General features: G+C 36.9%; 1 protein-coding gene across 1 annotated transcript; it reads right to left on the bottom strand.

Moving 5' to 3' along the window:
• Positions 1-3312: 3312 nt before the first annotated feature.
• LOC149818826 (succinate dehydrogenase subunit 6, mitochondrial-like) lies at positions 3313-8907 on the bottom strand. The gene is made up of 3 exons (XM_089986021.1): positions 8661-8907; positions 6533-6635; positions 3313-3823 (listed from the first exon to the last, which is right to left on the bottom strand). The coding sequence occupies exons 1-3, from the start codon at positions 8847-8849 to the stop codon at positions 3669-3671; spliced, it is 447 nt and encodes a 148-aa protein (XP_089842147.1). The 5' UTR covers positions 8850-8907; the 3' UTR covers positions 3313-3668.
• Positions 8908-13842: the final 4935 nt, after the last annotated feature.

The following is a 13842-nucleotide window of genomic DNA, read 5'->3' as shown; positions in this document are numbered from 1 at the left end:
AAGAAACATCCTCTGGAAGATGGTCTGTACAGTTGTTCCAGTCTGGAGAGCATATTTTTGTTTCAGTTTTGAAACTCAAAAGTAGGAACCCTAGATAGGTTTTTGGTTTTGACTTAAAATAGGAAAGTCATAGGTTTGTGTCTCATCTTTCCAACGACTATAAAAACACAAGTTTTTGATGTTAGACCAAAGAGATACAAATATGAGAACAAAGAATATTCTGCAAAAAAATATGTTGAATATATGAATTTTCTCATAAATATATGCAAATTTTCTCTCAAATATGTGAATTTCTTCTTAAATATATGTGATTTTCCTTCAAAATATGTGAATATGTGAATTTTCTCTCATATATGCATATTTTCTCCTAAATATATACATTTTCTCTCAAATATCTGCACATTTTCTTCCAAATATATGTGAATTTTCTCTCAAATATATGAAATTCCTCCTAAATATGTGTGATTTTCTTTCCAAATATGTAAGAAAATTTTCTCCCAAATATCTCTTAAATATATACAAATTTTCTCTTATATATGTGATTTTCCTCTCAAATATGAGAATTTTCTCTTAAATATATGCGATTTTTCTCCCAAATATGTGAATTTTATCTCAAATATTCATATTTTCTATCAAATATGTATATTCACATATTTAAGAAGAAATTCATATATTAAAAAATGACATATTTAGGAGGAATTTTTCATATTTAATAGGAAAATCGCATAAATAAGAAAAAATCACATATATTTAGGAAGAAATTCGCATGTTTAGGAAAAAAATCACATATTCTTATATTTTATGCAGAACATTCTCTATTCTCATATCCGATGTCAAAAACCTTTGTTTTTATAGTTGTTAAAAAGACAAGACATTGGCATATAACTTTCCTGTTTCAAATCAAAACCGAAAACCCCTCTAGGGTTTTTATTTATGAGTTCTAAAACTAGAATAGAAACATATTCTACAGGCTGCAATAACCGAATAATATATCTTTCAAAGGACGTTTCTCCTTAACTGCTCATCATATCAAGGTGATCTTGGTGGCATTAAAAAGATAGCATCCCGATCTATCTTTGTCCTTTTTATTTTTGTTTTTTAACACAAGTGGCAAAAAAATAGAATAGAAATGATAGAAAAGGCGCAACTTTGCCTACGCCTGTTCATCTCATATTTTAGAAATGCAGTCGGGGTTGTATCTCAATGCTTGTTTATTGTTTTCCAGCGAATTAGGTATCATTGAAAATGTATTTATGTCTAGTTTCTTTTTTTTTATAGTTTTACTGAATCAAAACATCATCGGAAAGAGTTGTTCTAGTGTCTAAATTATGTGTTTGTTCTGATTTTGAAACTCAAAAACGAAAACTCTTCAGAAATTTTCAGTTCTGAATCAAAACAGAAATCCAACAACTTAAAAGCATAAGTTTTTTATGTCAGATCGAAAAGATACATACTATTCTGCAGAAAACAATCACATAGTTGAGAGAAAATTCACACGTGCAAAGAGTAAAAAGGTTTTTTTAAAGTCAGATATTTGCGAATTTGGATATTAGGAGATTTAAAAAATTGTGAGGCATTTTCAAAAAATATATCATTGTGGTAATACATTACCGTGAAAAACTCATTTAGCATGTTTCATTTAACATATTTCATATAAAGAAGGGGGAATCAATAATGGTTCACCGAAGGTAAAAGAAAATTAGCTGGAAAAATACTTTTGCATGCATAAAAAGATGAAACATAAGTATGAACGTCTCTCCACCGACACTGGAAAAAGTTTTCAAGGTCTTGTCACTTTGATTCCCTATTATAATTTCAGTGCTGAGTAGCTGAACCGGTTACTTACATGTAAAACAATGTACCATACAATCTAAGTCACAATAAATAAATTTTCTCCCATGTGTTTGATATCAAGACCCAAGTATGCTCCAATGGCTGATGCTCAGACATAAGATTCTCATCCCTGATCAAGACTTGCAAGCTGCAACCATGTGTTGCTATGGGCATATCAGTCTTTAAATTCACATGCGAGCATCATTTGCTTCAATTCATTCACCCTATGCAACGCATGGAACCATCTCTGAAATAATATGCTTCACGAAACGTGCTCCCATATTTGTCACCGGCTTCAGTTCATGTGGACTACTAAGGAGTCATTTGTTTCATTCTTACCAATAAGAAAAGACTCCATCAAGAAAGCATTCAATGACAGGAAGGCCATCTCATATGTGAAAAATGCACACGTAAATCCATTCACAGGGGGGTTGGTATTTATAGATTTACATAGAGCATGGTTGCAACACCTATGATTTTGTAACTTTCACATGTTTCTTGTGATTTTGAATCAAACATGCCAAGATGCAACCAGTGAATGACTTGTGAAAGTTTTACACAAGTCTGACAGTGTATAAAACTTTCACAAGCGTTAATGCTCAACTGTGAATGTGTTAAAGTAATGACATGACATGACACATTCTTCCATGACATATTTTCACACAAGTCAAATTCACAACTTAAAAGCAAACATGAGAGTTAATGCTTGAGAATGTGAATCACATAAATCACTTTCGACAACTTTTACAGCTACAGTAACCTGTGATCAAAACATACCCATAGTAAATGCATGGTCTAACATGAAAAAAAAAATGACTGTGGGCACCACAGGAAAATGGAATGGGCATGTTTGTTTCACCTGTATACGAAAATGAAAGGTTTCATACTTAAAACCTTTTTTAATGTGTAAATTGGATCAAACAAATTATCCTTAAGTGGTTCCCAGATCACTCAACTGAATTTAGGTGCGTACTTTGGTAAACTGGGTCCATTGGCAGTCTGACAGAATGTCAGTATGTAAATTGAAAAAATTACAAGGAAAATTCATCATTTATCAAGACAACAAGAAAACCACTGGATCTAAGGGTATGTTTGGTTGCATCTCATGTGATCTGGAATCAGGAGATGGAACCAATTGTGATTTGAAGTATGGTTTCAAATCACATATTCCACCATGTGATTTGAAATCACATGAGATTCACTTTAATCACATTCCAGGCATGTTTGCAATGCCCTGTGATTCTTGGATTTTCTCAAGATCCTGTGATTATAAATCACAATCACATCACTTTCTCAAGGTTCCAGTTGTGATTGTGATTGTCAGTTTTAACTGTTTTGGACTTTAATCTTGTAAAAGTTGGTCATGGATGCATCCTATATGGCACAATCAATGGTCATGGATGTAAGCATGATATTCTGTGGCATTTAAAACCGTTAGTCACATGAGGGGGCCTCTGCCACATCCTCTCAATATCTATGCAAATGTTTTTTACTCTTATTGTGCTGAGCTGCACATCTACAAGCTTTTTATACGGTTCAAAGTTGCATAACACCCAGTCATGAATAAGCTCACCGGTGAATAATACAATGTCAAATTCATTCTCCTGTTGTACATTTCACTGCTGATGACAGCTAGAGCAGAAGACTTGTCATTAATCAGCTGAGCATGAGAATTGTGCACCAAGGATGATATTGCAGTCCATTGGAAACATCATAAAGAACACTTACATTGACTTGCGTGAGTCAATGTAGTTCAGCAAGAGTTTGTCACATGGCAGATGTTTTATTGGCACAAAGAAAACACTAAAAGCTTTATCAATTCCAGAGCTGCCCACTCAAGAATGACGTTCAGTTTTGCTCTCCCACCAATCAAAGAATTTGAGCTGTGCAGCCATAGTGTCATGCTTGTACAGTTGCAACCAGTGAGTTGCTATTTCCTGACCAAAGACCCAGCCAACCACCGCTCCAAAGCCCAAAGACAATAAAGCCCCTGTAATAAACAGTCACAGTGAGTTAAATAGACCAAGACTCCCAATGTCATATGCACACACTGATTTTCCCCAACATCATGAAACTGACCAGTAACATGGTTAAAGTTATAAGGAACAGGATCAGCACCACGTCCAACCAAATCATTTTTTAGGATGAATGCGTCTTTCCTTGACTCTACATTAGACATTTTAAGCAAGTTCTTTTTTAACATAATGATATTGGAGTTCTTATTCACATAAATTTGTGTGTTTGTAGGTTATGCCCCAATGTGTCAGTGTCATCATGTCCCATGTCCATGACACCGATGTCCAAATTTTACAAAGTTGACTACATTGACAACTATCACAATTTCAGGCAAAAAATAACCACCATTGATAATTAACCACACCACAACATAGTAAAGACCCTTTTAGCCATGCTAATATTGATAGGAACCATCTAGAACGATGGTGCCCAGGAAAAAGGCATCCTGGGAACAATGTCATGAGAACAATGGACCAAAATTGGCCCACTGCTGCATGGGAAAGAAGAGATTCTTGTTGTCTAATAAGCTCCCTGTTTGATATGCTGTTGCCAGCCACTGTCAAAATCCCAACATTGTCATGCTCAATCAAATGGCTGATACAAGGTTTGGTGAATGAACTGAATATACTTGTTTTCAGCTCAATTATGTCACAATGATCACAAAAGCAGCTCTTTCTCTCTCTCAAGCATATCATTTGTAGAAAGTGAGAGAATTCAGGAAATACAATAGGACATAGGCTTTCAGAAGTCACCGCACCAATAGATGCTTATGGACTCAAAAATGGGTCCATGTAGGACAACAATGCCTAAATAATGCCCACCATCAGCAGAATGTTGTGCGAGGATGGCCCATCAAGAGAAAGTAGCCATAAAATTCAGAGATGGCCAACAACCCGGCTTCTGTGGATGAAGGATTGATCAGACCATGAACCAGCCACTCAGCAAGGTCCAAAATGCCAAATAGGTTATCTCTGATAAAATAAACACTGTTTATCACTTTCTAGAGCAAAATAGGAAAATATCATGCTTACTTGCTCAGGTTCATCCATCATAAACCTCGCTCGTTAAAGCTCCTCATAAGTCACACAGTCACAGTCTGCCATCATCCGGTTCTACTTATCTTTAAGTAGGAAATGTGTACAGAAGAACATTTCTATCTATCCTATCCATCTAAAGGTCCCACTCCCACCAAAGCCAAAGGCATCACGTATGTTCACATTAGTAAAATAAGCATCTCCCAATCATGTATACATCTTAGACTAAATCTTTCACCCTGATTTCAATTGGTTCATTCTACTAATGATAGTATGTTACTTAAGGAAACAGTTATATTGAGAACAATGTTATCTGCTTCCTTCTAGATGATCACCAAATGGGACAGAACTTCTGAAAATTTTAAGAGTGGACCTTTGGATAGCTATATGCCATTGTAACGACAGAAAGTTATGAGTTGTCTTCATTACATGATTTTCTGTTTGAATCTAGAAGAGATCGTTTACGTTTTGCTCTTCCACAAAACAAGAAGGCATTTAATAATAGATGGAAATTAATGCTACACTAAAAGTTTAAAATATCCAAAAACAAGTTTTGATATTAAACTGCCACACCACATCTAAGAAGGAAGTACAAGCATATCATGATAGGAAAGCCTCGAAAGAAAATTTCTTTTGTCCATGAGCACAACAGGTTAATCTTTTCATTAGTGGTTAATTGCTGTTAAAACAAGTCATGGAGTTGCCTAAAATGTGTTAGAATTTGCTCTAGGTTTACTCTTTTTTTATATTTGCTTGTTTACATGTTTATCGGTAATAAGTTAATAACATCATGCAGTTATTAAGAACACAAAGCTTTTACATTACGCCTAAGTAGAGGTGTCAACGGGCCTGGTTTACCCGAACCTGACCCGAACCAAACCCTATAGGGTTCGGGTATGGTGATAAATAATAAGACCCGAGTCCGGACCCAAAGGTCCGATTAATACATGGACCGGGTATAGTTTCTGAAATTTTATACCCGACCCGAGTTCCGATTAAGACCCACAATTTTTCAATGTAAAAATGATAAACAATATGGTTTTACCGGGTATGGTTCGAGTCCGGTTCATGTAGTTCTTATCGGGTCCGGGTATGGTTTTTCTTATAGCAAACCCGATTAGACCCAGGTCCGGACCTGATACCATACCCGAAAACCAGGTCCAATTCTGTACCACCTGGATCCAAACCAAACCCGACCCGTTGACACCCCTACACCCAAGTGCCTAGATCCATAGATATTACTGCAACTAAAATAGTGCATATTAGTTTTAGACATTGAATCAATTCAATACACATGATATCTTCACTACCAAATGCCAATATGTGCAAAACAAGAAACTAAGATGAATTATTCAGAAAAAAGAAATATTTAGGAAAATGCTTAGTTAATAATTTGTCAAGTGTGAACATAGACCACAAAGGTAATTAACAAATCCACATTTTTAAGCTTTTCCTGATGCTTACTAGTAATAGCAGAAGCCATGAACAACCCAATGTTTTCATATTAACCCCACGAAGATGATTCTTTATTACAACCATGAGCACACCACTGGGTATGGTTGCAACTAAAATAGCTTTTGTGTGTGTGTGTGCATGCATGCATGCATGAGTGTATCTGTGCACACATATTTGCAATTAGGAGTTAATACCATGTGGACTTCGTGAATACTTCCAAGAAAAACCTGCAGTTGATACTGCTCCAATAAGACTCCCAGCAGCAGATATCTTTGCAGCCTCTCGTGCAAGCTTAAGCTAAGACATAGGAAGGAAAATAACTACTATAGAATCAATGAATATCGTTAGAAATATATCAGGCGTATATACCAAATGTCATCACCAATATACATAAATTAGATTATCAACAAAGGACCAAATTCATGTATGAGAAAACTCACACTAAGAACTAGATTTAAAAGAAAAGGCAAACACAAATTCCATGCAGTCCACCAAAAGATATTAAAACTACAAAATCTAGAAACATCTATCCAAGAAAACATTATTCACAACAAAATCAGCATGAAACTGAAATAGGCCATCCATCAAAAATTAGAATCCAGAATGAAAATTCATATCGAACTTAATTGAAAATTAGCAATGCAGAGACTGTACAATATCTATATTGCACTCGAAAAAATATTATGAACACATCTTAGTCTCACTATCCTAAATCCTAACAAACATGTAACCATCAAACTTTATTAAACCTAAACTACAAATAGAAAATGAACGACAAAGAGGAATTGAATATCCTGATATGTATCAGAGCAACATTATTCACATCCCTTAAACCCAAAAGCTTCTCACAAAGAAAACCCTAATAAAAACATGATTTCAAACAAAGAATCTAAACCAAAACTGCCATTCACAGTTCAACATTTCCGCTAACCTCAACTAGGGATAAAACCTTGAGAACATCTCATAACCCCGAATCAACAGTAACAGAAACTAAAACCATAACAAATCCATTCAATCCAAACTTTCAATGAAGGATTAAACTCAAGTTAAAGAATAAGAAATAACTGCAATGTATTTAGAAGTTTTACTTAACCAAAACCATAATTCTATCTATCGCAAATCAGTAACAGCAAGAACCAAAACCTCAGCCGGTCAAAGCTTCAGAAAAAGAAGAGGAAAAGAAGAAGAACGCTCAGATCCAATGGTCATAATTTTCCTCACCTAAAACCCTAAAAACCCTCTCAGTATGTGATACATAAAAGTCTGCTTATATCAGAAAAATAAATAAAATAAAAAATTTCAATCTCTCCTCCTTGATACCAATACCAGTGTACGACTCCAAAAAATGAATCAAAACAACAAAAAAGGAGAGAGAAGGCAGAACAATATAAACTCTTCAATTGATAGCACACATTCTTTCGGTAAAACAACGTAAACTCTAAAACACAATAGTATAGTGCAGAACAGTTGGTTGAGGCTTTTGTGCCTAGTGTTGGGCAACTACAAAGCGGTGACTTGCAGCTATGCTAAGATGGATGTATGGAGTTACAAAAAAGAATAAGATCAGAAAATGAGTATAACAGAGAACATATAAGAGTATTGCTAATAAATGAAAAAAAAAATAAAAACGTCGTTTAAGATGGTTTGGAAACTCTGCCATTAGGGGGGTTTCGACCCGACTAGTGCCAGTCCCATGACTGGACAAAGGAGAAGGGTTATGAAAATGAGTCGTAAGGCTTAATGGTGAAAATGATGATCATGTTTAAGATGGTTTGGACTTGCTGACTGGAGACCTAAATGGCACCAATAAAAGAAGACGGGCACAATGCAAGTAGAGGACGCTAAGAAAAGAAGAAGACCATCGAAGACTCGGAGGGAGGAAATGAGATGTATGAAAAATTGTAAGCTGACCGAAGTTGTAACTTTAGATAGGAAGGAATGGAGAAACAGGACCCGTAAAGCTGAACCTCCATGTAGTTGGGATAAAGCCAAAAATAAAAAAGAAAGAAAGAGAACTATTCTTCCTTGAGATTACAAAGAGCCACGGAATCAAAATCGGATTGAAACTACAAAAAAAAGGAGGATGATCGACGACTCAGATCTATCACAAACTTTCTTCACCAAAAACCATCTCCCTACAAAAGAACAAAAGCAGAAAAATGACACAATCCTCAGAACTACAGCAAAAGTCACGTCACTAAAACCCTTAAACCTAATTTTAAGCGAGTAAAGAAAATGATCAGGCAAAACATAAACCCAAAGCAATCAAAACCATAGGAATCACAGAGAAAATGAAGAAATCAGAAGATATTGGAGGAAAACCGGAGGGCCGTGGACGGGATCGGAATCGATGAACTCCTCGACGTTGGATTGGGACCATTTGGGAAGGGGATTCTCCCGGCCGTAGATCTTCCGGTAGTTCTCGAGGAAGGCGAGCCTCTCGCCCCAGTACTCCTTCTTCTCCTCCAAGAACCTCCCCCACCACGACGACGGCTCCCCTCCCTCACCCATCTCTCTCTCTCTCTCTTCTGCAACAACAAGAAGAAAAAAATGAAAAAGAGGGCGAGAGCGGATCCTATCAGACGCTGGGTGTAGGGTGGCAATTTCTGACACGACCCGCCAACCCGCCTCTTAGGCGGGTTCGGGTTGGGCTTAAGCCAACCCGTTTAATAAACGGGTCGACCCGCGTAACCCGTTTATTAAACAGGTCGGGTTCGGGTTGGGGGTATGCCAACCCGCCAACCCGGCTGACCCGTTTAATAAACGGGTTAGGCGGGTGGGTCAACCCGCCAACCTGTCTGCCCAACCCGTCAACCCGCCAACCCGACCCGCCAACCTGCCTACCTGCTTACCTGCCAACCCGATCCGTCAACCCGCCAACCTGACCCGCGAACCTGAAAACTCGTTTACCCGACCCAACCCATTTATTAAATGGGTTGGCGGGTCGTGTCGGGTTACCCGTTTATTAAATGGGTCGGGTTCGTGTTTGCCACAGCCGGCCCGTTTAATAAACGGGTCGGGTTCGGGTTGAGGTATGCTGACACGTCAACCCGCCAACCCGACCCGCTTGCCACCCCTAGTGACATCAGCCCCCCTTTGTTGTAGCGGGACCCACAGAGGGGCGTTGTTAGTGGTCTGGTTCGAGGGAGGCATTTACCAGATCGCCACGCGTAAACGTGAAAATGGAGAGGGTGAAACACCAATTTGTGATAATTCATATGCACACGATGACTTTATAATAAAATAACATATAAAAAAGGTAGAGAGGCTTTTAACCAAAATATCCTTTGATAAGATAGATACCAGTTGGATGAAAATGTTCTCCCGCTTCCCGTAAATAGATTTGTACATTTCGCCTTTGTTTTTAGCTTATGTTAAACAGATGACCGTCTTCTTGTTGTTGCCTGATGAATTGTAGAGCTTGATTCAAAGTTTTTGCCCTTGCAATAAGGAGGGTTCGGGGGCTCCTTCGGCGTGGTCAGCGGGCAAGAGGTCGTGGGGGCAGCGCCCCCAAAAGAAATTGTTTTTAGGCTTATGTTTGAGACTCGGTTTCTTATGGATCAGACCCAACTTGTTTAGGTTTAGGGTTGTCGCACTTGCCTTGTATAAATTATTTCTTTTCTTTCTTTCTTGTAACTGTTGAAAAGAGCAATAAGATTTCTCTCTAAGCGGCCGTAGTTTTTTTTATTTTCTCTTTGTTGAAAATAGTGATTTACAGTAGAAATCAAATCAGAGAGTAGTGATTTACAGTATAAATCAAATCAGAAAGTAGCGATTTATAGTAGAAATCAGATAAAAGAGTAACGATTTACAGTAGAAATCAATTCAGAGAGTAACAATTTACAGTAAAAAAACAAATAAAAGAGTAGTGATTTATAGCAGAAATCAGATAAGAGAGTAGCGATTTACAGTGGAAATCAAATTAGAGAGTAACAATTTACAGTATAAATCAGATAAAAGAATAGCGATTTACAGTAGAAATCAAATTAGAGAGTAGTGATTTACAGTAGAAATCAGATTAGAGAGTAGCGATTTACAGTAGAAATCTGATTTGTACTGTAAATCGTTACTCTCTGATTTGATTTATACTGTAAATTGTTACTCTCTGATTTGATTTCTACTGTAAATCGCTATTCTCTGATTTGATTTTTATTGTAAATCGTTACTCTCTGATTTAATTTTCACTGTAAATCGTTATTCTCTTATCTGATTTCTACTGTAAATCGTTACTCTTTGATTTGATTTTCACTGTAAATCGCTACTCTCTTATCTGATTTCTACTGTAAATCACTACTCTTTTAATTGATTTCTACTGTATTGTTACTCTCTAAATTGATTTCTACTGTAAATCGTTACTCTACTCAGTTTGACGTTGTCATCATTATTTCTGCTGTAAATCGTTATTGTCTACTCAATTCGATGCTTGCACCCTGGTATCATGATGAACAATAGACAAAATGCTAATTTTTCTGATAGTTCAACTATTTCTCACGAACAGACGATAAAGGGTGTTCCAACGATAATAAACGACGACGACAGAGGATACTCTGACGGCAGCAGACGACGGCAAAAGGTGCTATGACGATAGCAGAAAACGACAAAGGGTGCTCCGACAGTAGCAGACGATGACAAAAAGTGCATCATCAATCAGAGCTCCTGTTACAACATATGGTGCATCGTCAAAGGGTGATCCAGAACATTTAGGGCGACATATTGTAAGGAGCTCCTGTTGAAACAGAGGAGTTTCCTCTTTAGAGCGAAAACGATAATGATGGTAGGACATTTTTGTTATTTCCTCAAAACATTGTTTTATGACTGCTAATAGAGGAAAAGGATACTTAAGTATTTGCAAATGCACTCCGACACACGGGGAAACGAGCCCCACATGATTACAGGGGCTCATTCGGATCCGAGAACACGCACTTGCGTGTTTGGGGAGACATATAACCTGCTTCGGTGAAAATGGGAAGGAAAAATGAGGAGTGCATCCTCATTTTAAAACGACCTTTTCACGTTAAAAAAATGGAGGCCTGTAAAAAAAAAATTCTCTCTCTCTCTCTGAGGAGTCCGGTTCCAGGGGGAGAACATCCGCCGGTTGCTGTCGGAATACCGGCCGGCAAGGGGACGACGTTCTCTCTCTGTTGATTCGACCCAAATCTGTCATCCTTCATCTAATTCGAGTTGAAGAAGGAAAAAAGCGTAGCTGGGCGGGCAGAAGTTGGTGGTCGTCACCACGATGGATGTCCCCCCGAGATTCACCGCACCTCGTTACAACCCCTGCACGCTTCCCCCTTCCCGAACAAAGCCCCGTTCAGTGCCAACGTAGTCAACCCGTTCTTCCAAAGATCGCTGTACCCACACGCCCCCTCTTCTCCTTCCGTGATTCCATTCCACAACAACTGACTGATCGATTGATCGGCATGATACATGTGAAGAGATGAAAAGATTAATCAGAGATTTTCATTCGTTTGTGGGTAGACTCCAGAAAAAGAATCAAAAGTGAAAAAAATGACTCCTGATCTCTAAAGAGGAAAAGAGATTTTCAATCGTTTTGATAAAAAAAATCAACATGAATGATCGATCGATCGGCCGGACGTTCTCTCCCTGTAACCGGACTCCTCCCATGGAGGGAACAAATTCTTTTTACGGGCCTCCATTTTTTTAACATGGATAGGTCGTTTTTTTTTACTTAAATGGGATGCACACTTTCTATTTTTCCTACCATTTTCACTTTTACACGTGACCAACATATATAACCATGGCATATACCCGCTCAGTCCAAATCAACAACTTATCTTGGATCTTTATTTGGATTCTGATCAAATCCTATCAGTTTGTATTTTTTTTTCGACAGAGAAAGCTGGGTTAGGCCTACCAATTGTACAACCATACCATTTGGGATTCGAACTTGCAACGTCCCAAACACAAGGTGATGTGCACGCACGCTCCTGCCAGACCGTTGGTATCAATCAGTTTGTATTTTATTAACATCTAAAAACCTTGTCTTTTCTTTTAATGGGTCGAGTATTGTCATATAAGTTTTGGAGATGATTCACCAGTACCACATACTCATATTTAGATTCAGTTTCAGATCTGTTACGATCCATCCTCAATCTGATCCCATTGCACCCATCGATGTGAGATGGAGTGGGTGGAACTTAAAGAACCATTACGGTTTCCATTTGAGTTCATTTCCAGATTGGGCTCAAAATTGGCTGTCAAAGTATTGGGTATGGATTGTCATCATCAAGCCCAATCCCAACTATATGGGGTTGGCTTAGCTAGTCCCATTTCTCCATTCCATTCTATCTAAAGCTACAACTTCAGTTGCTTTACAATCTTTCATGATACTTCTAATTGCCTCCTTTCAAGTCTAATGTTTTTTTTTTATGGATCATAGAATGTTCAAACCCGAAATCTAAAAAATAATTCTAACATAAAGTGATCGTCTTGTACGGCAAATATGAAATATTTTTTAAAATGTTCTACAATTTTTGCTATTCTCCTCATGTCCAAAATCATAAATGTCTGGTTTTAAAAAAACTCTTTTACCCTTTACACATGTGATTTCTTAAATATATGTGAATTTTCTCTAAAATATGTAACTATTTTTTACAGAATAATCTTTATTCTCAAATATGTGACTTATGTTTTTATAGTCATTGGAAAGCTGAGACATAGACTTTTAACTTTTCGGTTTTGAGTCAGAACCGAAAACCCTTCTAAGGTTCTCGTTTCTGCATTCTAAAACCATAATAGAAACATGCTCTGCAGACAGGAACAGGCGCGACTCCGCTTTTTTTTGTTTGTTCTATGCTATTTTCTAGTCACATGATCTGAAAATTGAGAAAACTAAAAAAAAATAAAGATAGATCATGATGTTATATTTTCAATTCCACCAAGATCACCTAGATCTGATGAGAAGTTGGGAAGAAGCATCGTCTGAAAGATAAACGGTTTGGTTGTTTCAGTATGCAGAGCAATTCTAGTTTTAGATCTCAAAAACGAGAACCCGAGAAAGGTTTCAGTTCTAACTCAAAACAGAAAAATTATAGGCATATGTCTCAGTTTTTCAACGGCTATAAAAAATGTAGGTTTTCAATGTTGGAGTGAAGAAATACAGACCTGATAACAGAGACTCTTTTACAAAAAATATATATGTGATTTCTGCATATATTTTATACGATTTTCTCTTAAATATATATGGAGTTCCTCCTAAATATAAGTGATTTTTTTCTATATATGTGTTTTTCTCCTAAATGTTCAAATTTCTCTTAAATATATATGATTTTTCTCATATATATGCAAATTTTTTCCTAAATATATGCGATGTTTATCCTTTTTATGCAATTTTCTCCTAAATATATGATTTTCTCCTAAATATATATTTTTTATGAACAAAAAAATCACATATATAAAAAGAACTTTGCATATATTTAGGAAAAAATTATATATATTTAGGAGAAAATCACACATATAAGAGAGAATTCACATATATAGGATG

Source organism: Nuphar pumila, chromosome 13, assembly GCF_984573655.1.
Source record: "Nuphar pumila chromosome 13, dmNupPumi1.hap1.1, whole genome shotgun sequence".
NCBI classification, from domain to species: domain Eukaryota; kingdom Viridiplantae; phylum Streptophyta; class Magnoliopsida; order Nymphaeales; family Nymphaeaceae; genus Nuphar; species Nuphar pumila.
This window is presented reverse-complemented; position numbering and strand designations above follow the sequence as displayed.